At 45.7% G+C, this 27,115-nt stretch overlaps 1 protein-coding gene across 1 annotated transcript in view; it reads right to left on the bottom strand.

Annotated features, from left to right (window-relative positions):
• The window catches only part of CHCHD6 (coiled-coil-helix-coiled-coil-helix domain containing 6), a 375,967-nt gene that overhangs the window by 314,451 nt on the left and 34,401 nt on the right, over window positions 1-27,115 (bottom strand). The window contains exons 2-4 of the mRNA XM_075550254.1: window positions 22,199-22,334; window positions 18,068-18,137; window positions 12,209-12,353 (exon numbers count right to left, since the gene is read on the bottom strand). Coding sequence (XP_075406369.1) covers window positions 12,209-12,353; window positions 18,068-18,137; window positions 22,199-22,334 — 351 coding nt within the window. The remainder of the gene's footprint in view (window positions 1-12,208; window positions 12,354-18,067; window positions 18,138-22,198; window positions 22,335-27,115) is intronic.

Raw genomic sequence — 27,115 nt, 5'->3', positions numbered from 1 at the left:
TAGACAATAGGACCTCTCCTCACAGAAGGTTACAAGGTAGGGATGAGTCAACCTGGGTGCAGTATAGCACTGATGAAACACACAATATTCCTCTGGTTCAATCCTTGAGGCTTTCTTACCCACCCCCCCCCTATCATGACCCCAGTCCTGCCTTTCACTGCAGGCTAGATGGGTGCACGTACACAGGTACAGATATTACCTCACGACATACGGAATCCAGGTCAGATAAGTCCCTCAGGTACAGAAATGGGAGTAGTGATACCAGGAGGGTAGGGGGAAGATGGAGAGATGTAAAGGGGGGGGGGTAGAAAAGGAGAGCCAATCATGATGATTGACACATAACCACCCCACCCCCACCCCTAGGGAGAAGAACAACAGAAACCATGGGGAAAGGGAGACAGCGGTCGGTATACGATATGAAAATAAGAATTTACAATTTATCAAGGGTCACGAGGGTGGGAGGGGGGTGGAGGGAGGAAAAAAGGAGGAAGTGATACCAAGCGCTCAAATAGAAAGTAAATGTTTAGAAAATAATGATGGTACAAATATGCTTGATACAATTGATATATGAAATATTTTAATAGCTGTAAGAGCCAACAATAAAATGATTTTAAAAAACCAACCAACCATGTCGTAAAGGCATCACCTCTGCTCTGACCGCCAGCCCCAGGAAACGCTGAGTCCAGCTTGCTGGATCCTCACAGGGAGTGGTAACACTAGACAGCTGATTCTCTTTCACAGCTATTCTTAGTGAAGAAAAGAACACCTGCATTTCTCTGAGGTCATTCAGTCTGACTAAGCCATTGATCAAGTAGCCATCTGCATTAGGGACAGGAGTGGGGAGGCTTAGGTGGAAGGCATTCTCAGAATCACCTGGAGTATTCTTCAGTCGGAACACATATGTGTTCCTTGAGGACTTCGGTGAGCCACCGTCCTGCTGGGAATACTCCACATCCCTCAGTTGTCCCTGACAGCAAAAATGACCAGGAGTCACTCTTAGGTCAACATCATTCTAAGTCAGCCCAGGGGCAGGCACTGGGCTTGCTGGACCAGCATCCCATGAGATTGTACATGAGATGGTACAGATTCGAGTGAAGATTCTAATGTTGCTGCTTCCCATGTAAACTTCCGTTACGTGTATCTCTAACCATTCCCCAGGTGACCTCACGCACAGCCAGGTTTAGGCACCAGGAAGAGATGATCAAAGGAGCCAAGAAGGGTAAGTGAGGCACAGCTGATCTCGTGGAGCTTTTTTCGGCCCCTATCAATCCTCGAAAATGTCAACAGTATTCACCCAAAATGAATGTATTTCTGCATGGGTTTCCTGGAGTGCACATTATTGGGGCATCTCTCAGAAATAATCAAATGGCTCCATGATTGGGGGAGAGTGAGGCGGTGTTACAGGGGAGCTGATAGCAAGGAGCTCAAGAAGGAACTGATTTGGTAGCAAGTGTACAGTACTGCTTGATGTGGTTGAAATGTGCAATGTTATGACGTCTGGATTAGCTCCCAATGAAATGGTTTTAGAAGAAGATTCCGTGGCGCTCACTTATTTCCTGCCCCTTTCTACTCTCAAAATACACTGCTGTTCCAAGAATCTACTCACATCAACTCTGTGTTGCATGAGTGGAAGTGAAGAAAAGACTAAGAAGAAATAAAGTTTAACTTTCATAAAAATGTAATCTCTATCCCTAATTTTGTAGGAAAACAGCTCAAAAAAGTTAAATAGTTAGAGTGGGAGAAGTCAGCTGGAACACAGCTCTGTGGCCCCAACATGCAGAATTCCATCCATTACTCTCTCACAGAATAACAATGGCATTCTGTTGAGCACCTGTGTATCAGGTAGTTTATGTTTATTTGTCTTCCCATTTCATTCTGCAATAAACCTACAATGTAGACATTATGATTCTAGTCATGCTGAGATATGGGGCAATCCAGCCAGAGGTGCAAAACTCAGTCCAATACTAGACATCATGTCTGATTTTTACAACCTCCCTCCACCTAGATTTTGCATAAAATATCTGAGAAATAAGTTTGACATGCTTTTATGGTGTGTAATCAGCAATGCATTAACCAGGAATTGCCAGGGGTTCAGGGTGGATTCAGAAGAGGACATGGAACAATGGACACTACTGCTGATATCAGACAGATCTCGGAAAATGTCTAAATGTGTTTCATTGACTATGCCAAGGCACTCGACTGCATAGACCATAATAAGCTGGGCATGACCTTCAGAAGAATGGGAATTCATTGTATTCATGTGGAACTTGTACATGGATCGGGAAGGAAGCAGTTGTGCAAACAGAACAAGGGAATACTGCATGGTTTCAGATCAGGAAAGGTTAAAAAAATCAGTAAAGGTGTGCATCAGTGTTGTGTCCTCTCACCACACTCATTCATTATATATGCCAATCAAATCATCAGAGAAACCAAGATATATGAAGAAGAATGTGGCATCAGGATTGGAGACAGGCTTATTAACTTTTGGATGCAGATGACACAACCATGCTTGCTAAAAGTGAAGAGGAATTGAAGTATTGCTGATAAAGATCAAGGACTACAACCTTCAGTGTGGACTACGACTCAATGTAAGGAAGTCCAAAATCCTTACAACTAGACCAATAGGTTGAAGTTGTCAAAGAGTCTGTCTTACTTAGCTCCACAATCAATGCTTATGGAAGCAGCAGTCAAGAAATCAGAAGACATGTTGCATTAGGTAAATCTGCTGCACAAGACCTCTTCAGAGTACTGAAGAGCAAGGATACTACTTTGAGGACTAAGGTGCCCTTGACCCACACCATGGTGTTCTCCTTTGCTTCAAGTGCTTGTGAACGTTGGACAGTGAATAAGGAAGACTGAAGAAGAACAGGGGCATTTGAACTGTGGTGCCGGAGAAGAATATTGAAAGTACCATGGATGGCTCAAAGGACAAACCAACGAGTGGAAGAAGTAAGGCCAGAGCGCTCCTTAGAGGCAAGGAGGGCAAGATTTCATCTTACAGACTTCGGACATGTTTATCAGGAGAGACTAGTCCCCAGAGAAGGACACTGTGTTTGGTACAGTGGAGGGGGTTGTTGTACAAGTTGAAGAATGTCATCAATGTCACTGAATTATGCATGTAGAAAATGTCGACTTGGTATATTCTCCTGTGTGTATTATCAACAACCAAAAATTTCAATTATTTTTTCAAAAGTTTTGCTCAAAAACTTAAACATTTAAATAAATGTTAAATAAAGAGGCACTGGAACATACAATGTAATATTATGCATCCCTAAAAACAATATAAAACTATCAAACACCTCATGATTAATGAATTTGAAAGGCACTATGCTCAGCAAAATCAGTCAATCTCATAAAGATAACTACTGTATGGGGTAAAAATACTGGATGGGACTACTTATCAAAATCAAGAAAAAATGGTTTTCATACTGAAAGCAGCTAACTTTGAAGGCTACAAGGAGGCCAAGATGGGAGAGTAAGGAGATGGAGGAGAGGAAAAAAAAGTCAAATGGAAAAATAATCAGGAGTTAAAAAGGAAGTTCATGACTCTTCCCATAGAACTCCCTGGACTATCTCCATAAAAATCCACATTTTACTGATCGGAAGACATAGGGCATTAGGTACCACCTCATCTAGAGACCTCTCACAGGGGATAAAAACCATAAAGAAACTGGGACAATCGTCTAGAGATCCAACCTCTATCTTCCTGAGGCATCTAGGCACACAGGAAGACTTAAAAATTAAAGTGTGAGGCATCGCCCTGTCTAGTGCAGGGACCAGCAAACTACAGCCTACAAGCCAAATCAAACCCACAGCCTGCATGGCCACAAGCTAGGAATGTTTTCCACATGTTTTCAGGGCTGTACAAACAACAAAGAATATGCAACAGAAGCCATACGCGGCCTTCCAATCCTAAAATGCTCCCTACCTGGCCCTGTGCATAAATAGTTGTCTGCCTCTATTCTAATCCAAGATATAGTGAGGTAGACAAACAAAGCCCCAAAGAGACTGAAGCGAGCAAAGAGAAGAGTTAAAAATGTCATGATCTCATTTCCACTTTCACTTCATGACTAGTGATTTAGGTGCTGCTACTGTGAACCCAGTAGAAATTCAAGATTCTCTGTCAATTCTCTATTCTTTATCAATTCTTTATACCTCCAAAAGGAAGAGACATAAGGACAAGGGCACCAGGATAGTCAGGTCCCTAGAGTTCTAAAATTAGCAGCCACAGGTAGCAAAGAGACCAAGTGAAGCAGAAAGGATGATAGAGGTGTAACCACCACCTTCAGAAATGTATAGACCTAAAGAAAAGTGTACAGACCTAGATTAGAAGGTATGCTGTAAAATGGTAACATCCCATTTTGACATTTTTGCTTAACACAAATTTTATGATTTTTGTAGCAATACTTTTTTGATTAAAAGATGATTTTATTAGGGGCTTTACAGCTCTTATAACAATCCATACATCAATTGCATCAAGCATATTTTGTACATATGTTGTCATCATTATTTTCTAAACATTTACTTTCTATTGAGCCCTTGGTATCAGCTCTTCTTTTGTCCCTCCCTTCCCCCTTCACCCTTGTGACCCCTTGATAAATTATAAAGTATTATTTTCATATCTTACACCGACTGTTTTCTTCTCCCCCCCCCCAATTTTCTGTTGTTCATCCCCCTGGGTGGGGAGTGGTGGGGGTTATGTGTCGATCATTGCAGGTCACTCTTCAACCCCTCCTCTCTCCACCTTCCCCGTACCCTCCTGGTATCACTACTCCCATTCCTGTTCCTGGATTCTGTGTATCTTAAGCTCGTATTTCTTATCTGAACCTATACACATGCTCTGGTCTAGCCAGAAATGAAAGGTAGGACTAGGGACACATTAGCAGGGTGTGAGAAAACCTCAAGGCACTAGAGGAATCCTGTGTGTTTCAATGGTGCTGTACTGCACCCTAACTGACTCATCCCGTTCTTGTGAACCTTCTGTGAGTGGATGCCCCACTGTCTACAGATGGATTTTGGGTCTCTGTTCCAACCCCCCTTGTTCTCAACAATATGGTTTTTCTTTGAGTTTTCTGATGTGTTACCTGAGTCTTACATGATCCCGTCTATACCTCATGATCATGATCACACAGGCTGGTGTGCTTCTTCCTTGTGGGCTTGTTGCTTCTCTGCTAGAGAGCCACTTGTTTAACTTTAAGCCTTTAAGACGCCAGACACTATATCTTTTGATAGCCGGGCACCATCAATTTCCTTCACCACATTTCCTTATGCACTCATTTTGTCTTCAGTGATTGTGCCAGGAGGGTGAGCATCACAGAATGCCATGTTGTTAAAATGAAGTGTTTTTGCATTGAAGGAGGACTTGAGCAGAGGCCCAAAGTCCATTCACTACTTCAGTGTATTGCCATATAAATATATGTACATAAGGTCAATATCTCTATTTTAGGAATTAAAGTATTTATATATGTGCACACCTATGCTTATACCTCTATTCATAGCGTAGCTTCCAAGATCTTTCCTCTGTTTCCTTCTACCTTTCTCCTGCCCCAGCATCATCAGGTAGCATTACTGCCTTACTTATCCTGGTAGCTTTAGCTATCAGGGTTGCTTCAACTGACTTTCAGGTAGTAAGGTACTTCACACACTTAGGTTGGAGTTACCAGAGCCTCACTCTCTCCTTTGTTCCCAACAAAGTAAGGTATATCATTCTCTTGGGAATTAAGTAAAGTTCTATTTGGTTGACTTCCAGACATATTATCATAAACGAGTTCTCCCATACACACACCTTTGTTTTGTTTTGATTGTGTAACAAGGGTCAGGCCTTTGCAAGGTTATCTCTTCTCAAATCAAAAAAACCAAACTCACTTTCATCAAGTCGATGCCAACTCAGAGCAACCCTATGAACAGGGTACAGCGACTCCTGTGAGTTTCCAAGATTCCAACTCTTTAAGGGCTTCGAAAGCACTGTCGTTATGCCTTGGAGAGGCTGGTGGCTTCAAACGGCCGGCCTTGAGTTAGCAGCCCATAACCACCACACCACCAGGCCTCCTAGACTGATTTCTTCAATAGCTGGGTACTTGCTTTCAGCTCTTTGCCAAAGCTCACTGCGGTGAGATGTGGAGGAAAGAAAGCACTGCAGGAGAGTGGTCATCTTCAAAGGATTAAGCACCACTTCAGCCTTTCCCGCCAAGATTTTCCATTTAATGAACAGTCTCTTCTCTGTGTGTTCATTTACCATTGGCTGAACATTACACAGGAAGATCAAAGGGATCCTGCCACAGTGCTTATGTGAAAATGTAGTTGGAAGTACAAGACTTAGAAAACATACAGGAGGCAGTATGGAGATAGAGGAGTCCATGGTGGCCCTGTCGGCTGACTACGAGGCCAGTCCCCACGCAGAAGTTGCTTGGCAGAACGGCATGACTATCAGTTCTACTCTGTAAGCTGGAGTTGGACCCACCTCCCTGGTAACTAACAACAATAGAGTAGCAAAGCTGTGGCTCTCACAAGACGAAATCAAAGTATCCATTTTGTTCATGAGTTTAGAAAATTGCAATGCACACACTCCTAAGTACTCACACACTCCCATATTGTCTTAAAATCGTGAAATAATTCGCATAGCTTAGGTGCCAGCTTCTTAGAAAGGGCAAATGGAATCGATCAGAATGCTCTCGGAGAAGTTTGAGAGGAACAAACCCCTCTTCCTGAACCCTTAGCGTCTACTGCACATATCCAGGTACAGACTCACTCTCTAGTTGCCCCAGCTCAGTGGAAGAATTTGATCTGGACACCCCCACATCATGGCCTACCAGTGAAACTTTTCCTAGGAGGCAGACGATCCTTTTGTGTGTCTGAGTAGGTGAAAACTTCCCTCTGAGGAAAGCCCCCTTCTAGACGTCCTCAAAGGACCCCCTAACTTGAGTATCACCCCATGTCCACGCCTAGAATGTGCTCTTCTGCCTTCTTGCCTGCCATTTGCTACCTACTTCCTGGCAAACATCCTCACCCGACACCTAGCCTTTCTCTTGCAGTTTCCTTTATCTGCAATATCATTTCTTTTCAAGCATTTTATTGGAGGCTCGTACAACTCTTATCACAATCCATCCATCCATCCATTGTGTCAAGCACATTTGTACATTTGTTGCCATCATCATTCTCAACACATTTGCTCTCTACTTGAGCCCTTGGCATCAGCTCCTCATTTTCCCATCCCTCCCCACCCCACCTCCCTCGTGAACCCTTGATGATTTATAAATTATTATTAGTTTGTCATGTCTTACACTGTCCAACATCTCCTTTCACCCACTTTTCTGTTGTTTGTCCCCAGAGAGAGGGTTATATGGAGATCCTTGTGATCGGTTGCCCCTACAGTATCATTTCTCTGCCCCTATTTTTCACATAACAAACCTCAATTTGTTCGTCAAGATCTAGTTCACGTGTCACCTCCTTTAGAAGCTTTTCTGGCCACACCAGGAAGAGTCAATCACTGCTACCTCCTTAGTTCCCTGGTACATTGCTTGTACCTCTGTTACAACATGTTTCACAATGTATTGTCAATTCTGAGATCATTTAACTCTCCCAACGGATCTTCCCAAATACATGAACTGTATTTCAATTATTGGTTTTTATCACAAAATTGACCCATTGCTTAACATAAACAGGGCCACAATGGGCATATATTTAAAACAAAGGAGCTGTTCACCAAAACGAAAAAATGAGTGAAAATGTTTACTTTCTATAAAGGTACTTTTTAATAATCTCGTATGAACCCAATATAAACCTTCACCTGCTACTCAATCTATTTGGTTTTTAAACATTTACTACCACAAGACTCAACCAACAAATGCTTTGCTCTTCCTCAAATCTACCTAGGGCATTTCATAGACACCAAACTTCCTCTGCAAGTTCTGAGAGACATGCCTCACGAGGGCTCCAATGACATATATGGCCTTCACCCACATTAAAACTCGGGGTCTATCAGTTTATAATGGATGGGATACATGCATACACATATCCAAAAAGTAGTTCATCACTTCTCACCAACTGGGAACAGAAACAGTTCCATAATCAAAGTAGGCGATATACATCATTACATTTCCTTGTCATTAGTTTTATGAATTCTTCCCACTAAGCAACTGAATCATTCCCTCATGCAAAAGAGGATAAAATACATCTGTACTGCTACAATCACAAGCAACCCGGTTAGAAAAGCATATAAATGTCAAACACTCGGTACACCTGAGAGGAAATCCTCCTGACAAGGCTACAGGCTCAGAGACTTGGGGCTTATGCGCATTGGGCCAAAGAATACAGCAAAGGAGAAATGAATAGCCAACTCATTAGACCACTGTGTTCGGCTTGGTTAACTAGAGAAACAAATCCAGTGGCATTCACATACCTATAAGAAAAAAATGGCTTTATACGGAGAAGTACTTGTGTTATCAAGAAAGCATCCCTGTCCGGTCCACTCAAGTCTCTCAGTCTGATACTAGGCCATAAGTCCCTCTCCAGCCTCATGTAGCCACATGCAGTGATGCAGATGCAGGGAGCTCACAGGCCGGTGGGTGCAGAGTCTTGTGAGTCCAACATCGGTGGATGCATGGCAGAGCTCCAGCATCTCTCAGGGAGGCCAGCAAGCAGGAAGGTGAAGGTAGAGAGAAACAGGGAGGGTCCTGGGGTCCACACCCGCAAGGAGACGGTACCAGGGTTTTGACAGGTTGACCTCCACCCTGACATTTTTATACATCTTCAAGTTGACATAAAACCTAACTATTACTTAACTACTATCTAAGTAACTATTACAACCTCTAACCATGTTAGGGCCCTTCCAGGATCCAACCTGCCCCCTTGTGGTGGGGAGGAGGTGCTATGAGACACCGGAAAAATTCAGTATCAAACTCATTACCACGGAGTCGACTCTGAATCACGGTGACCCCACGTGCTGGAGAGCAGACACATGCTCCGCAGTCTTTGCTTCGTTACAATCTTTACGGGCGCAGATGACCAGGCCTTTCCTCTCGGCATTGCTGGGTAGAGCTGAACCTCTAATGCAGACGTCAGCAGTCGGGTGCAAAGCGTTTGCACCATCCAGGGACCGTAGGAGCCTCAAAAGGGCTCTCTGCCCGGCAGGCTGCTAACTAAGCTCACCTTACAGGTGGAACACTCAAATACTGGAAGGGAAATCTCCATGCTTTTTGTTCAAGGTTTTTCTCTGCAACTTTATCCTGTTACTTAAATTCTCCCAAGTCCAGTTCAGGGGTTTTACCATGGAAAGCACTTGCCAACCACACCAGCCCAAAGGGAGCCGCCTTCTTTAAAACTGGCGTGCTGCAGCGTCCACGCTGCGTTTACTTGACTGCTCCTGGCTCTGGGATGAAGAGGTCTAGCACTCATAGGCAAAGCCAAGACCCCAAGGAGCCCTGGGGGTGTAGTGGTTCTGTGTTGGTCTGCGATCCGCACGGTCGGCAGTGCTAAACCACCAGAAAGACTGGGCTTTCTACTCCTGTGAACAGTTACAGTCTCAGAAACTCACAGGGGTCGCTCTGAGTCACCAGCACGGAGAAATGGACGCTGAGCAGTCAAAAAGTGGGAACATCCCAAAATACCTTTCAAAGGAAGGAAGGAACTCCCTTCCCTATTTCCTGGAAAGTTTGGATCCGAAAGGGGCATTATCCGTCTGGAGATCTAGGACAACATCAAGGGAGGGTGCTTTACCTTTATTCCCAAGTCATTCATCATCAAACACACCAGTGTACCTGCCAGTCCCCTAGGCTCCAGTCAAAGAGAAGTTCTTTCCTAGGCACAGCACTGACGGGACAGAGCACAACTTTCCTCTTTGAGGTAAAGGGAAGAGAAACTGTGAATTCTCTTTCTCTGTAATTAACACGTTCCAGGTGAGAATGAAGAGCTCCCACACCTGTAGGCTGTGATTTTACATCCCTCGATGTCTTTCCCATGTGGCCAACGTTTTCTGCTTCTTCCAGATAGATTAACCCTTCATTTCCAAAACGAGCGTCCTTTACACTGGACGTGAGTCTGCCTGCAGATGGGTTACAAACTTGCGAAACAGAGTCCCTGCCCCGGTGTCTCACAGCGTCAACCGATTCTTCACCCTTCACCCGGATATCACAGGGTGCTAACACCCCAGTTGGCTCATATCGCTCCCATCTTTGAAACCTTTTGAGGGCCCATCTGCTCTCACAGGACCACTGTAGGTCAGTTTATGGGGTAACACCTTGAGGTCCTCGATGCCTGCTACAATCTGGCACCGCGCTCTCGTACCGACCACTTTCAAAATCCACCAGCTCGCTTGTCATACCTCTCTCCACCCACCCTGTGTCTCACCTCCGTGTTCCTCAGCCCCGATGCCACCAATCTTTCAAAGCTCAGGCTAATCCCATCCGGAGCAAAGAAGAGTGGAGAGAATCAATGGAAACTGGCTCCAAAGGACGTCTGGACCACACGCATCTCAGTCTCCACCAGCCCAAGACCAAAGAAAGGACTGAGTGATGAGCAGCTCCCACCAGCGACTGATTTACAAGGGACAGCAATCAAGTCCTGGGTGGAGGGGAGGAAAACATAGACCAACACACAAAAGAAGGGGGGGAATAAAAGACCAGATGCTGATTGAATGGAGCCTGGTGGGACTCCTGTAACATTACAGGGACTTGCAATCAGTGTCATGAAATAAAACATATATGAGTTGTTTAATAGAAAACGAATTTCTCTGTAAATCTTCACTGAAACCACAATAAAAAGTTGGTTAATGAAAGAAAAAAAGACTCAAGTCAGAGGCCATCTCATCCACTTGACCACTTCTTTGCATTTCCCTATCATGCCAACCTTATCTCCATGTGATTTCAGGAGTCCCGGTGGTGCTGTTGAGGAGCCTGGGTAGCACAGAGGGTGACATGTGGGGCTGTTAACTACAAGGTCAGCAGTTTGACACCACCAGCTGATCCCCGGAAGAAAGATGAGGCTGTCTATGTCATCAAGATGTACAGTCTCAGAAACCCACAGAGGCAGTTCTACCTGTCCTATAGGGTCACTGAGTCAGAATCAGTTTGGTGGTAGTGAGTTTTGAGGGCTTTTTTCGGTGGTGCTATTAGATCAGCAATGGACTGCTAATCCCAAGGTTGGCAGTTCAAGCCCACCAGTCGCTCCAACGAGAAAGATAAAGCTATGTGCTCCCAGAAAGATTTACGGCCTCAAAAGACGTTTTTGAGATAGCTATAGGCTGGAATCATGTAGTTGATTTAGTAAGATTTAGTGTTTTCTAAAATTGGGGGTTTGAGTTTGTTTCCCTCACTAATGGCAGTTTCCTGAGGCGAGGATTCTAAATTGTTTGCATTTCCAGGAGACCTGGTTCAGCTACGATTTCTTAATGGACTAACTGCATGTTTTGAACCTGGGAGTCACTCAAGAACCATTTGTGCAAAATAATCAAACGAGTCAACAACGGCTGAAACCCAGCCCGAATGGCAGTGGCTGGGCAGCGCGGTGACCTCATGCTAGCTTCAAGTCCCTGCCATGAGTCAGGAGAAACCAGTCCCTGGGGAAGGGCCGCATGCTCGGTCAAATGTAGGGGCAGAAAAAAAGCAGAAGGCCCTCCGTGAGATAGACGCACACACTGGCAGCGTAATTGGCTTGGGCATAGGAACAATGACGAGGATGGCACAGGACCTGGCGGTGTTTCGTTCTGCCGTGCAGAGAGACCATTGCTAGGGGTTGGAACTGACCCAATGGCGCCTAACAACACCACCTGAGGCTCACCAACGCTCAGTAATGTGTCCCAGCCACCAAGGGGAAAAACAGAACTTGCACCCAGGCTGCCTGTTAGGCTCGTCCTCTCTTCAACTGTGTAGTCCCAAACCTTGGATCTCTCTCCCTTCACATCGTCTGGACACACAGGCACTTAACACAGCACTTGAAATGATGATGATTCAAAGCTAGAAGACTGCCTAATGATCCAGTTACTTGCTGTATAGGCCTGAGGCCCACAGAGACTTAAAAAAAAACCCAACAACAACAACAAAAACCATGTCAAAGGAGGCAAAGCAAATCAAGAATGGAGCCAAGGCTAGCAGAACCCCAGGGCCTAGCGTTTCAAAGGGTACCTTTCCCACAGAGGTTGAAGTTGACCACAGTGAACAGCTGCCCAGGTGCTTGTAGGAGTATAAAACGCCGTTTCAGCAAGAGCTGCACTCACCATCTGGGCTGCCTTCTCCTTCTCCTGGTCACTGCTGCTCCCCTCCTGCTGCCGGGGCACATTCACGTTCTTGGCGGCTGCCTCTCTCTCCCTTTGAGCCAGCTGCAGGATCTCATCCTGGATGACGGCCTGCTCTTGCTCGTACCTGTGTCAGAAGAGAAGCAGATGGCATGACTGGCAGAATGCATCAGGGAAAGGTTTCCCTTGAGCTGGCAGGAGCGGCTGGTACCTGGAAGCCAGTGGAGCTCTGTGGCTAGCAAGGGAAGGACAAGCTAATGTGACACATAAGACATATGCCACCAAGCAGAAAGGTCAGTCCTCTGTCACCTGCATCACCCACCCACCAACTGTTGTACTCCTTTAAAGCCAAGCACCAGTGGCATTAAGGTAAAGGAACATAGCCACACCTACTCTGCCCAGATAATCCAACATTAGGAACCGAAGTAGAAAAGGCAACAAGGTGAGGATTCAGACAGGCAACCACAGGATCCCGCCCTGTGCCAGCCGCTCAGAAACTCCGTGCTTCCTTTGAGACTGTGAAGGTTTTAGATAGCAGCAGAGCTTTGTCTCGGACACTCAACTCTTCATCCTAAACATGTTCCTACCCTTTGACCGTTTCTCGCCTTCTGCTCCATAAAATGATCAAACACAGAGATTGAAAAAACAATATACTCGCTCTAAGATGCTCTTAGCAGTGTTAATCATTATAGTGGGGAAATGCAAGCAGTGTAAACATCCACCACTCGTGGGCTAAAGAAAATGTGACACTGTCGTGAGGAGGCTTCAAAAGGTTCTCCGGGAAATGGAATTGAAAGATAATGGATTCCTCCAGGAATATTTTGAAGGCCCTTCCACAAGTTGAATCCAAACACTATGAAGCAATAAACAAAACCCCTAACTCTAGAAATGTTTACAGACCAGGTGTAACAAATGAAAGCTATTTATAATACGAAGTGAAAATAGCAAGATGTGAAATTATGTGTGCAGTGTGATGACAAGTAGGTTTTTTTTAAAAAATAGCCCTAAGCAGGGGGAAAAACAGATCTGAAAAATAATTACTCCAAAATATTAACAGGAAATGTCTTAAAACGCTGGGTCCATGGGTGGTTTTTCAATGTTTTCTAAATCTGCCATTAATATCTATTCTGTTAATATTTTTAAACTTTTGAAGTGAAAAGGAAAAACATAACTAGGCTAGTCAGTCTTGGAAAGGCTGGCTGGGTAAATTCTCAGAAGGAGCTGAGGGAACACAGTCACACGTACTCGGTGATGGGACACACCAGACCGAGGCAACCTACGGAAGAGTCCAAGCCCAAAGACACTGGCCCTGGAGCCTCTCAGCCAACGTGCTTTATCACTTGACCGTATGTCGTCATCGTCGCTCTTGGTGCTCGGGACCACCAAGTTGGTCCAACTCAGAGCAACGCCCTGTACAACAGAGCTTCACCACGCCTGCTCTTACACCGTCGCCATCTCTGCTGAATCTGAACCCATCGTTGCAGCCACAGCGCCGGTCTATCCCTGTGTGTACCATGTCGCTACGTGTCCCTCTTCCCGATCCCTCCCTGCCTGCTGAGTTGCTGCCCTTTCCCTCTGGCTTGAATGGTTCATAGGTCTAGGGACTGAGTCCCTTCATGGTAGTATTCTTCACTAATCTAATGTTTGGCTGAAAATTGACTCCCAGGGCTGAGTTCAGTTCCAGGCTTGAACCCCAGTCATGCACCAGGTCAGGAGGCTCAGTCTTTGCATTACTATTATTTTGGGTTTTGTTCTCTGTTATCCTTCCACTCTATCCAGGACCTCCTATTGTGATCCCCTTCTGTGTGGTCAGGAGAAGTAGCCACGGGGTCCATTAGTCCTTCCTGGTCACTTGTCTTTGCTCTGGACAGGGGGAGATCACAAGCTGCACCTGAGATGGCTACTCACTGAAATAGGGTGGAGACTATGATTTCAGGGAACTCTGCCACTCCAGGTGACTTCGGTGCCCCTGAGAAGATGGTCCTGTACAGCAGAACTTCATACTGCCTGGCCTTACCCTGTCCTCACCATCTCTGCTGTATTTGAACCCATCGTTGCAGCCACTGCGTCAGTCTATCCCTTTGCTTACCAAGTCTCTACTTGTCCCTCTTTCTGATCCCTCCCTGCCTGCTGAGTTGTTCCTGGTTCCTAGGCTCAAGGAGTTTGGTTATGGCTAAGAATTTTTCACAACTTTGTGCTCTGTATGCTTTATTACATTCATGTAAATATTTGCAGCAAATATAAACATACATGCAGGAATACCTTTTGTGAACCAATAAATACATATTTGTGGGTATAGCCTCACTGACCTCCCCGCCCCTATTCAGCTTGCTGTTTATGTACCCACTCCCAGGTGACTACTACTGTTTATTACAAGACTGGGCATATAACAGTATTGACCTGTGCTGCCTTTTACTCTTTATGCTCCTGAGAGTGTCTTCCTTTGTCTTGGACATTCTGGGCTGATTTCTCCCTTATTGCAATAGCCTTTTCCTTAAACCTAGTTAATGCCTGTCTCCCCCGTAGGTAGTGATTTTCCCCCAAGGTAGCTTTCAAAGAATTGCCGTGGGAAAACCTTTTCTTGGCTTTGGACTACATTAGTCTCATAATTTGGGGATTGACTAAATTCAGTCAGCATGGCGTCCTCTAAGCTCATCCGGGAGGAGGTGTTTTGCTCATTTGTCCTGGTTCTTTGACATTTTGCATCTTTTCCCCACATGAGCATCTACCATCGTCTGTTTATCCATTTGCCCGCTGGTGACACTTGTTTCCACCTTATTATTGTGAATGAGGCTTGATGAACCTGGGTATAGACACCCCTGTTCTTCTTTCCCTAGGGTACCTACCTACTACTGACATTGTGTGTCTAGTCCCAACATTTTTTTTAAGGCAGCACCATCCACGGTGTACTGTTAGCTGTGCCATTGTATAATCCTGCCATCGGTGTGCGGGAGGTCAGGCTCTCTACCGTGACCAGCACTGGCTGTTTTCTGTTGTTGTTGTTGTTTGTATCTCCTGAGTAGCTAATGTTGATGAGCATTTCTCTGCGTGTTTGGGGGCCACCTGAATGTCTTCTTCAGCGAAGTATCTGCTCGTGTCCTCTATTTTTAATCCGATAGTTTGTCTTTTTCTTGTTACGGGGTTGATGTTCTCAATCAGTTTTAGAGATTAGTCCCTTATCCAATACATCATTGCCAAAAAAAAGTTTCTCAGTTTGTAGGTATGAACTGGTCTTATTCATTGTATGTTGATCTGATAGTATTCTATTTCAGAATACATCTTGAAATGTTCCTTTTGATGACGAGTCTGACACCATTTGTCTTAGATTTATCAATTCTGTCATGAGGAGCTCTTGTAGCACTATGGACTAAGCATTGGCCTACTAACCACAAGATTGGCAGTTCAAATCCCCCACTCCATGGGAGAAAGATGAGGCTGTGGCTGTTGCTTCCAGAAAGACTTCCAGTCTCAGAGATGCGCTGGAGCAGATCTACTCGAGCCTGAGTTGGAACTGACTTGCCAGCAGTGGGTTTGGCTTGGTTTAGCCATAGTATTTCTAACTCCCACCACATACCTGAGTATAACTATGTAAATTCCAGGTGCTTGTGACGCACTAAGGGGACTGGAGAGCTTTCCAATAATGTAAATAACATGGAACTGTTGTGTAACATAACCATGCAAATAAGGTATATGGAACCATAACACAGAGATTGGTCCATTTTACCATACTGCTAGGCTTAAAATGAGCCAAAGCATGATCTCATGACTGCCAAGAAAGAAGAACCAAGAGGGAGTGCATCCTTTGGTCCCAGGATCCTTGAGCTAAGAGGCTCTTAAAGCCAGAAGAAGACACAGAGCAGGGCGATAGACACAGCAGAGGTGGTGAGAAACTGCAGACATGGCGGCAGCAGGGCAGCCTAAGGGATCAGCAGGATATAGTGGTGGGCGGGCCTTCTGGTCCACAGAGCAGGAAAGTGGAGTGCCTCTGGGCAGAGACCAGGAAGAGGGGCCAGCTGAGAAGAGTTGTATCCTGAACATTTCTGATCTCATGAAATCTCACCTCTGTTACTTGCCTAATCAAGTACTGTCTGTGAATTGTGTCTGGTATTTTAAAAGGGGTATTAAAGAGACCCGATCTCAAAGGTAATTTAAAGAGAACATTTATGAAGTCTTAAAAGAGACAAAGACACACACGTCATCTGGATGCCAGATGCCACCAACAGTGGGTCAAAGTGGCGCCCAAGGGTTTGCTGAAATACAACACTTGAAGAAGAGGCCTGGGAGGGCGAAGGAACCTGTCACAAACACGCAACTGGCAGCACATCAGAACATCACAATTACAGAAGCAGGAATGAGACCTTGATTGGAGCGTGTACATCAACAGATAGGAAGGTTTACTAGATTGGTCCAAGGCAGTGGTTCTCCACCTTCCTAATGCCGTGACCCTTTCATACAGTTCCTCATGTGGTGGTGACCCCCCCCAACCATCAAATTATTTTCGTTGCTACTTCATCACTGTCATTTTGATACTGTTATGAACGGGGCGACTGCCGTGAAAGGGTCATTTAACCTCCAAAGGGGACGCGGACCCACAGGTTGAGAACCACTGGTCGAAGGCCTTCCGCCAAAGGCAGTCAGGGTGAGACTGACAGGGCATGACTCCTGACCAAGGGACCCGGCATATGAGCCCAAGACAGCGACATGCACAGGACACACCTAGGCAAGCCCCAAGAGAGAGACTGCCCCTCTCTGGGCTCGCTAGAGCAGGGTGGAGGTACCCACTCTCCAAGGCTTTCTGCCTAAGGGCGGGATGATCTACATCCTTGGGTAAATTATCAGAAAGCATTCGGGGAGGTTTCATCCATGTGGGGACTCTGTGCATGGATTTTGGGCCGTCACTGCCATCTATCAACTTTACAAACCAGGGTGCTCAGAATTTCAGCTCTAGTACTCTAGGATTCGGCCTCTGACCAAATACCAAACTCAGCAAAGAACTATAAGGGGGCTTTTGAAAGGTTCCCAGAAAAAGGGTTAAAGAATAATAAAAATGTTCCGCCGGATTTGGGGAAGGCCCCTCGTAGAGAATGCCATGGCGTGTTCGACTGCGTTTTCTAGGGAAAACAAGGGCAGCTGGAGTAAGAACTGGTAAAGAGATTGAAGGGCGAACGCCTCTCCGACCTCTGCCTCTGACATCAGCCTTGCGCACGCAAGCAATGATCTTCATTTGCTTTCTTTTGCAGTCAGAGAAAATCAGACACCGCCGTCAAATAATTGTTATACACCCAATAAAACCGAAATTCAAATGGCCACTGTAAAGGCTCAGAAGGAGGGGGTATTTGTCAGAGTCGCAGAGCGAGCACGCCCCCCCTCCAGACACAACCCAGCAGCAAAGTCAGCGCCTGTGCCCTCCACTGCTCTTTACAAGATCTCAGCAAAGAGGACTTGTCCTCTCCCAGACGGGCGCCTGGCTCTCTGGGACCATCACCTATGCGGACAGGAGGTCTCCGGCCAACTACAGTTCAAAGCATGCAGGCTCACTTTCTCCATCCAGGTACGTATGTGTACACACACACACACACACACACACTCCATTCACTCAATTGTTGGGTCCCAGTTTGTTAAACTCGTTTTTCAGATATACCCATTGCCTCCCCCAACACCTTTGGGTGTTTTGTCTTTAAACAGTGGTACCTGTACCAGAGGGCTGTCACGTGACTTGAATAAGCTAAGCTATATCAGAGTGCATCCTTAAGCCAACCAGACCAGGGAAGGGTGCCCATGAGGAAGAGGAGGTCAGTCAGAGGACAGGGCCAGGGATGAATGAGAGGAACCGGGTCTCACCTCCTGAGCAGATCTGCTGCTCCCAAGGGGTGCTGCGCCCCATTCTTTTCTGAGCTTGGTGGTTTGGAGTCTACAGAGGAAAGAGAAGAAAGGGCCTGTCAGTAACATGCTGGGCTCGGCGACAAGGTAACAGCAGTCGTGCAGGAAGGTGGTTCAAGGCAGCCTGAACTCTCGGTCCAGCCAGTCTGGAGGGTCTGCTTGGCGTGTGGTCGGTCGCCAACAGCACTGCTCCAACTCCATCCCCATGAATCACACAACTCTTTAACTGCTCGAGCATGGAAGCAAAGGCCAGAGGTGGCTACGGAGGCTTCCCCAGGAGTCTCAGAGGTGAGGTTTGGGAATGGGGGCCTGGGAGGTCTCATTCCATCGTGTTACTCTAGACACCCAATTCCACAGATTCACCATCCTAAATGTCAACACCTACATTTTAAACCCACTTCTACTTTAAACAGTAGCATCTCTAGTCTTCTTGAGCTATTTAACTTGTTACAATAAGGCTGCATTCTGAATTTCTGAGCAAATCCAATTTACCCTCTCCACCACTTGTTGGTACTAAGGTTTTGTGACTACTCCACCCACCATCTCCATCTAGCTTTCCTCCTTCCAAACTATCTTACCGTCAAAGCTCATGCATCACCTTTCTGTGACCCTCTCTGAACTGTCTACATGTCCATCATCGATTTCAAAACCACGTCACACAAAAGAACAGGGCTTTGTGAATGACTATGTAAGGAGATGCTCCCCACTCCCAAGGCTTCTTAAGGAATAGTGAACTCAGACACCCTAACACTCAATCCTTCCAGGAGGCACCTCCAGAACTGGTTGTACTTCCAACCCACCACTTCCAGAAGGAACAGGAATAAATGGCGGTGCTCTGGCCTGTGAGGGAAGAACCTTGAACGTGCTTTTTGTAACGCTGCCAGGTCCTCAATGACGAATAAAAAATACATGCTGTCAGTTTTTATGTCAACATTACAACTTCCCCATCCTTATTAGCTTACAGTGGCTTTACTGAGGTGCAATCTACCCTATTTGGTTTCACTCTATGTAGAATTTCCCTTCTTTATAGCAAAAAGCCTATCTGTCTCCTGCAGGAAATGTGGCACTCATCTACGCCTCCCTGCAGGATACAAACCTCTCTGCTCTCTCCAGATTTTATGTCAACTTGTGGACTGGGTAAAGGCAGGGGTACAGTGCACCCTATCCATTATGTCAACTTGATGGACCTGGATAAAGGCAGGGGTACAGTCCAACCTACCCATTATGTCAACTTGATGGGCCTGGGTAAATGCAGGGGTACAGTCAAACCTGTCCATTATGTCAACTTGATGGACCTGGGTAAATGCAGGGGTACAGTCAAACCTGTCCATTATGTCAACTTGATGGGCCTGGGTAAAGGCAGGGGTACAGTCCAACCTGTCCATTATGTCAACTTGATGGACTGGGTAAAGGCAGGGGTACAGTCCAACCTGTCCATTATGTCAACTTGATGGACCCAGGTACAGTCCAACCTGTCCATTATGTCAACTTGATGGACCAGGTTAAAGGCAGGGGTATAATCCAACCTGTCCATTATGTCAACTTGATGGGCCTGGGTAAAGGCAGGGGTACAGTCCAACCTGTCCATTATGTCAACTTGATGGGCCTCGGTAAAGGCAGGGGTACAGTCCAACCTATCTATCAGGTGAAGCCTTTTTGTAAGAGTCGCTGAGCAGCATTGAACTCTCTCTAGCCCCATGCCTTCCTGCTTGCCTGGACTGCATGTCTGACTCCAGGGTTGGTGGCTCATGCCTTGCTGATCCTGGGGCTGTGCTGCCCTGCCTGTTCCTGCCAACCTTGGGTATATGTCACTTTTCACCAATTGGTCTGTGATCACCCAGCTTCCCGCTTCATCCCCTCGCAGCTGTGGGAGTCTGAGAGTCTCCAGGTGGCATCCCACTCATAAATTTGAGGTGAACTGGCCTGGGCCACTCTCTTGATGTAAATGTCTTTCTTGATAGGAAGTTCTTTCTTATCCATATATGATTGTCACTTGTTTCTCTAGAAAACTCAAGCTAACCAATGTATATTTCTATAAGTATTAATGACATTAAGAATCTTTTCAAATGTTTATGACCAGGTGCACATTTTTCTACTCTCTTTCTTAATGATCTTTAAGAACTCTTTACATATTAACATTACTAACACTTTGTTATTTTTTCCTAGTTTATCAATCCTTCTCTATTCTTTTATGTGGTCTCAAATTTCTTACAGTCTTATTAACCATTTTTATCAGAACTTAAGGCTTTTCACTTGATATTGCACTTACATGCATATGCACTTGTAAGCATACTTATAAGCTTTTTAAAATTATACTTTTATGGCTTTAAGTTTCACATTATTTTAATTCCTTTGACATTTATTATAGGGGTTGGTATGAAATCCCCGAAGATGTAGTCAGTTAAGTGATAGATAGGCTGCTAACCACGAGCCAGCGGTTTGAAAGCACGTAGGGAAAAAGATGAGACTTTCTACATAAAAACTTACCATCTCAGAAAGCCACAGGGCAGTTCGACTCTGTCTTATTGGGTGTCAGGACTCAAAGCCACTCGATGACAGTGAGTTTGGTTTTGGGTTTGGAACCAGTTCGTCCAGTTTCTAAAAGTACACTGGGTCAAGTTTGAAAAGCCCTGGGGGTGCGGCGATTAAGTGCTCAGCTTCTAAGCAAAAGGTCGGTGGTTCAAACCCACCAGCTTCTCTGCAGGAGAAGATGTGGCAGTCTTCCTTGGAAACTCTATGCAGCAGTTCTACTCTGTCCTACAGGGAAGCTATGAGTCAGGGGGATTTGGTGGACTGGGTCAACTTAAGCCCTCTTCAGTCATTCTTCGCTGCGGCTAGAAATATCTGGAAAGTTAGCCCTTTTGGGTGAAGAACAACAGCATTGAGTAAGGGTTTTGGGAATCTCACCCAAGCCTCTTAACTGGCTGATGGTCAAAAAGACCTCAAGGTCCAAAAACAGGTACTTATTGATTCAGATGTGTGTGGGAAGCCCAGAAGTGGGCAATGCTGGAGATGAGAGCCCTGGTGCACAGAGGTGGAAGCCTGGCTTTCTGGATACCATACCAGTCTCCATGAGCTGTCTCCTGCAACCTCTCCCACACACCCTTCCCTCTCCCCTTGTGCTTTGTAACCCAGAGACAGCAAACTGCTTCTAGGCCCCCAACAGGCCAGGATGCACTAAGCCCCTGTGCCTCTGCTCAAACCATTTGTACCCCCAGTTGTGTTCTTCAATGGCCTCTCAAAGGGCATCTCCACAGAGGCTTCTCTCTTAAGTAGCTGGTCACTCTCTCCTCTTTAATACCCTGGAAACGATGCATACTTCCACTGTTGCCTTCTCACAGGACACCCAATCTCCTGGGTTACATACCTGGCCCCTTCACTAGAGCTGCACATGGCATACACAGGACACCTCTGTCTCATCTCTCACCATGTGCTGACATGAGACACTGGACCAGAGACTGCCTTCCAGCCTCACTACCAGGAACTTCACCCCAGTTCATCTGAATGCCCACCTCAGATATACTGAATCAGAATCTCTATTAACAAGTTTCCCCAGATGATAATGATCTATCAGAATAACCTAAGGAGACTGAAACATCTGAGCCAGGTGCTACACCGGGACCACATACACTTTAGGTTAGAGATGCAAAGGTTGACCCCCAGGTTGCTGACTCAATTCCTGCTTATTTGGCCCAAAGCACAAAAATTCCAATCATTCCTTGGACTGCACAAAGCCAGCAGTGACAGTCATGCTTCTTTTAAAGGTTCTTAAGAGCATCTTCTTACCTGAGTGATCAAACCAAGTCCTTCGGCCTCGGTGTTTACAGATGGAGAAAAGTGAAAGAGAGAGAAGAGTCTGACTGAAATCACATGAGCTCTGACTACCGCGTGCTACTTCGTTGCCCTTGCAGCCCTTATCAAACCCGGGGAGCTGTGCTCCCCCGGAAAGCCGGTATCAGAAAGGAGCTAGTCACGTCACTCAGGGCAGCCTGGAGCTGCAGTCAGTCGTAGTCCATGCATTCTGACAAGCGTGTGCTCCCCTCTCACCTCCACTACAGAAGCCTCTCTGTGGGATCACTGCCGCCCACATACCTTTCGCAGGGGCTCTAGCGTTGCCTTCTGGAGCATCAAACGCAGGTGTAGGAGGAGTGCTATGGGGAAGGGTTGACTGCTTCACTTCCGAAGGCTGACTGGAACCCTTCATACGGTTCACCACATGATCAGACAGCTGTGGGGAGAGTCAGAGAGGGAGCGGGGGAGATCAGAACCTCTGGAAATGAAGACTCCCCTTAGCCGTACCCAAGGAGACCTGATGGCACTGTGGGCTACTAAGCACATGGTCAGCAGTGCCTATCACGTCAATGCCACACGCACACGCCTGGAATGCCAGGCTTAACACAGCATGTCCTCCACAGACTTTTCAGCTTCATCTCCTTCCACTTCCCAATCCGCTCTGTGCTCTGCTCAGTAGACTGTGAGCACTCACTTTTCTCACCTCCTCTGCATGCCCCTACGTGGTCCTCTTGCCAAGAACCAGCACCCATGCCCCCTATGCACCACCTCCGGCCATGCCCACCTGTCTCAATCTCACCCTTCCTGTAAGATTCTCTCGGTGCACCCATCTCCGTGAAATCTTGGCTAAGAGCATCAAGAATCATGTCTTCTAGTCTTAAATTCTCGTGATCACAGGTATGCCTTTTAGGGACGTGCAGCATCTCCTCTGTGCTCCATCCTAATGGCTCATCAAGCCCTTGAGGGCAGAGTTACAGCTCGCTCAATGCTATACCAGCCAGGGGCACACCGACAGCAAGGAATCAACAGGCTGCTTGGCTCCTTTAACTCTGGTTCTCCCTCATGAAGGCCAGACGACCAAACCTTGTATTCATTTCACAGGAAGGCAGACAGGTGAGAGGGTGTCCCCAAACAACTTAAGGAGATAAAATAGCAGGCTAGGGATAAACCCAGAATAACAACTCTTCAGCACTCATTTCAGCAAATATTTGTTTTATGTCTAATAAGTGCAAGACATAAAACAGCTTAGAAAGAGATAAAAAATTACTTTCGGACAGAAAGCATGATCATCAAGTCTACTTCTAGCTAGCTAGCAGAAAAAAAATAATATACACACACAGAAAGAAGCATTCAAGGATGTTCACCATGGCTCTTTTGAAAACACCAGAGACCTGACAATGAGGATCTGGTTGAAGAAATAAAGCCCCATCCATTCTGTGAAATATGACACAACCCACAAGAAGAATGAGGTAAGGCGTGTACACACTGACATGGCAAAATGTATGGGACGATAGGTAAGTCTAGTCCGGTTCCAGTCAGGCTTCTCCTGACTGCTGGAAGCAGACAAACAGGAAGCAGAGTCACCAAGCAGAGACCAAGGGGGGCACAAGCTGGTGGGCGCAGAGGTCCAGAGTTGGCCGGTTGAAATTTATCACTAGCCATCCGTTGATGGCATCTGGGATCAGCAGGTGACACAAGAGGAGACTGAGAAAGATCCAGCTCCAACAGACGGCAAAGGACCAAAGAGGATTTCACTCTGCTCGATTTCTCTTTCTCTCTCTCTCTGATACAAAAAAAAATGACACCTCTTTGGTGTCATTAGGCTGTGACTTCATCGATAGGTTGGGCTCTGCCCTACCCTGACCCAGAAATGTCTGGTTGACCTAATCCCTAACCATCACAGATATACTGATTTTTAAAAATCACAGAATGCTTATTTCAGTGACATAAAAAGATACAAACACTTGTGAAGACGCTTACACACCAACATAAATGCAGCTGAACAAAAATAGATGCTTGTACACATTCACAAATCTGAATGTACATCTTAACTTGCACATAGAGGCATACATCCTCATTGACATATCTGTTCAGAGCTGAACAAGTCAACAACTGTTATCCCCTGAAAGTGAGATAAAAAATCCCACTGTTTTATTTTTTAAGTAAAATTTTATTGTGTTTTCAATGAAAATTTATAGAGCAGTCTAGGTTCCCAGTCAACCATTTCCACACAAGCTGTCTGGTAACACTGGTTATACTCTTCACAGCGCAGGAACAATGTCATTCTTCCATTCTGCTGGTTCTGTTTGTATTAATCTGCTCTCCCTACCCCTTGGCTCCTTGACCTTCTCCAAGCAGCCATTGTGGCATAGTGGATTAAGCGTCCGCAGTTCAAGCCCACCAACTGCTCTGTGGAGAAAGACGCGGCTGCGTGCACCTGTACAGACTCACAGCCCTGGAGCCCCTCTGCGGGCAGTCCACTCGGTCCTGAAGGACAGGAGGAGTCAGACTCCGCTCAGTGTCAACGGTGTGGGTTTTATACATTGACATTTCTGTTTACAGTCACTGCTGATCGTTTGGTCTCATACAGGTGTTTTGTTTTGTTTTTTAAAGGAGGGCAGTCCTGACATGGTGAGCCAATTTGTTCCTTAGCTACAAGGTAACCTCAGGGGTTCGTTTCTCAGTTTCAGTTTAAGGTTTGAAGAATATCTTAGGGCAAAAGTCTCAGCAATCCTCCAATGTAAACCACTTCAGTCTATCTGGTTTTCTTGTTCTTTTCTTGTTTCTAGGACATTTAAGGTTCTGTTCCACACTTTTCTTCCGCTCCCTCAGAGCCCATCTCTTCTGGCCCTCCTTAGAGCAGTCGTAGCTGGACACCATCTAGTTCTTCTGATCTCAGGACAGACAAGGCCAGGTCTTGTAGACTAATTTCTTCTTCGAATCTTTGGTTTCCTTCTTTTTCTTCTGCTCCAGACAAATAGAGCCCAATAATTGTATCTCAGATAGCCACAAGCTTTTAGGACTTAAATCTTTTGAGACCTGATATGACTCACCAAATTAGTCTGTAGAACATAGCTTTAAGAACTGTATTATACCAACTGACCAAGATTCCCCATGAGACTATGATCCCAATCCTTCAAACCAGGAAATCTACTCCCTGGAGATGTCTGGCTAGATCTAAGAAGTACCCATAACTATGCCCCTATGAACTTTATTATATATATCAATTTAAGTGTCACAGATGCATGTACACAATCTTCAAAAATATCATGATTAATTCCATTCTCTATTTCATTTTCTATGAGCTTTTTAAAAAACCTCTTCATATATACATATCTATACACACATATGCCTATGTATCTACATATGTACCCACACTTTCTGGTTGTTTTGCTATTGTTTCACAGTTATATACACCAGAGCCATTACAAATAGGTCCTCTTTTTCTTGTGAGGCATCATTTTCAATGATACCACTTAGGTCTGTCAATCTATGTACACTTCATCCTAATTCAAGGTTACCTTTCCCATCACCAAAAATAACAGCACGATGGTGCTTTCCACTCCCATAAAGAGTCACAGTCTCAGAAACTCACAGGAGCAGTTCTACCCTGTCCTATGGGGTCACTATGAGCCAGCGTCCACTCGATGGCAGTGAGTTTGGTTTCATTGGTTTTGATAACCACTAATGAATGTTCGTTTCTGAACATGTACTTGCTCATGTCAGCTCATAAGGGAAAACACACAGTATTTATTTTGCCCAACATAATATTTTGCCAAGGTGCATCCATGCTCCCCAGTGTGGGGCACCCGTTTTGATTGCTGGGGAGTATTCCATTGTCTTCATGACCACATTTGACTTGCCCACTCCTCCGTTGGTGGGCTGTTAGGTTATTCCCATTTTTTCTATTGTGAATAGCGCTGCCTGCGAAGAACACAGATGCACATTATGTGTGGTGTCACTCGTTAAGATCTCTGGGGTCTCAATTATTCTGTGGCTCTCAGCATTCTTGTTTTGTGTCGTTCTGTCTTCCACAGCATTCTCTACATTTTCGCGATGTTCTTTATTTCGTTGCAATGGGCACACAGAACTCACAGATAATATCCATGCTTAAAGAGCTTATTAAGGACATTAACAGTGACAATGCCAGTGAGAAATGTCCAGAACAGAGTGGTCCAGTCAAGACATGTTCCAAAGTTCTTTCAGAGCTGCTAATAAATGCTCAGAGGGCATGCCGCTCCACCAAAGGCACCCAGCTCCCACTGTGTCAGCGAACCCAGCTCCTTAAATGACAAGGGACACCCCACTCCAGTAGACCCCATCCTGCAGGCACTCAGCTCCACCCTGGTGAGTCAGTAAGCCCAGCTCCCTCACTCAAGTGCCCAGAGTCACCCACTTCACCAGCCAGTCTCCTGCCCCAAAGCAGTCAGTTTTACTTGCTTTTCGGACTGGGAAGTCCCCCACTGTTTCATGTTCTGGTTCCGAGTTCCACACTGTTACTCTGACACTTCTCAGATGTCGAAGCTGTCTGTTGAGTGAAGGAGACCTACGACACAGGCCCCTCATGGGCCCAAGGCCGCACTCGACTCCTGTCTCTTCGCTGGGAGTGGTTATCTTCCCACTTTGCTCCTGGGAGGGCTCATTTTATACCCAGCAGGATGACACTCAGGAGCCGTGGTGGCATACGGGTTACACATTAGTCTGTTTACTGCAAGACCAGCAGTTCAAAACAACCTGCTGCTCTCTGGGAGAAAAATGAGGCTTTCTACTTCCATAGATAATAACTGTCTTAGAAATTCACAGGGGCAATTCGACCCTGTCCTATAGGGTCGCTATGAGTCAGAATTGAGGCAAAGGCAGTGAGGTAACGTTTCTTCTTTTTTTTTCCTTTCCCACCCACCCCCACTTTTTTTTTTTTTAGGATGCAATCACAATGAATACTGTTAATTATTTCTCAGAGGGGAATTTATCAGTGTGTTTCCCCACCTTCTTGTCCACACCCATGTAGGAAAAGGTCATTTGATTGGAGGTAGAAAAATTTGGCTCTGAAAGTCACATGGAATAAGTTACTGTCCCTGCATCTCCCTAGAAGTGAAACAGCTGGATCATGCGGCACAACCTCTACTTTCTGGGGGCTCATCAGACCGTTTTCCACAGTGGCCGTACACTCCTACCAACACTGGGTGAAGGTTCCAATAATTTCTCCACACTCCCTCC

This window comes from Tenrec ecaudatus, chromosome 5, assembly GCF_050624435.1.
Source record: "Tenrec ecaudatus isolate mTenEca1 chromosome 5, mTenEca1.hap1, whole genome shotgun sequence".
NCBI lineage: Eukaryota > Metazoa > Chordata > Mammalia > Afrosoricida > Tenrecidae > Tenrec > Tenrec ecaudatus.
This window is presented reverse-complemented; position numbering and strand designations above follow the sequence as displayed.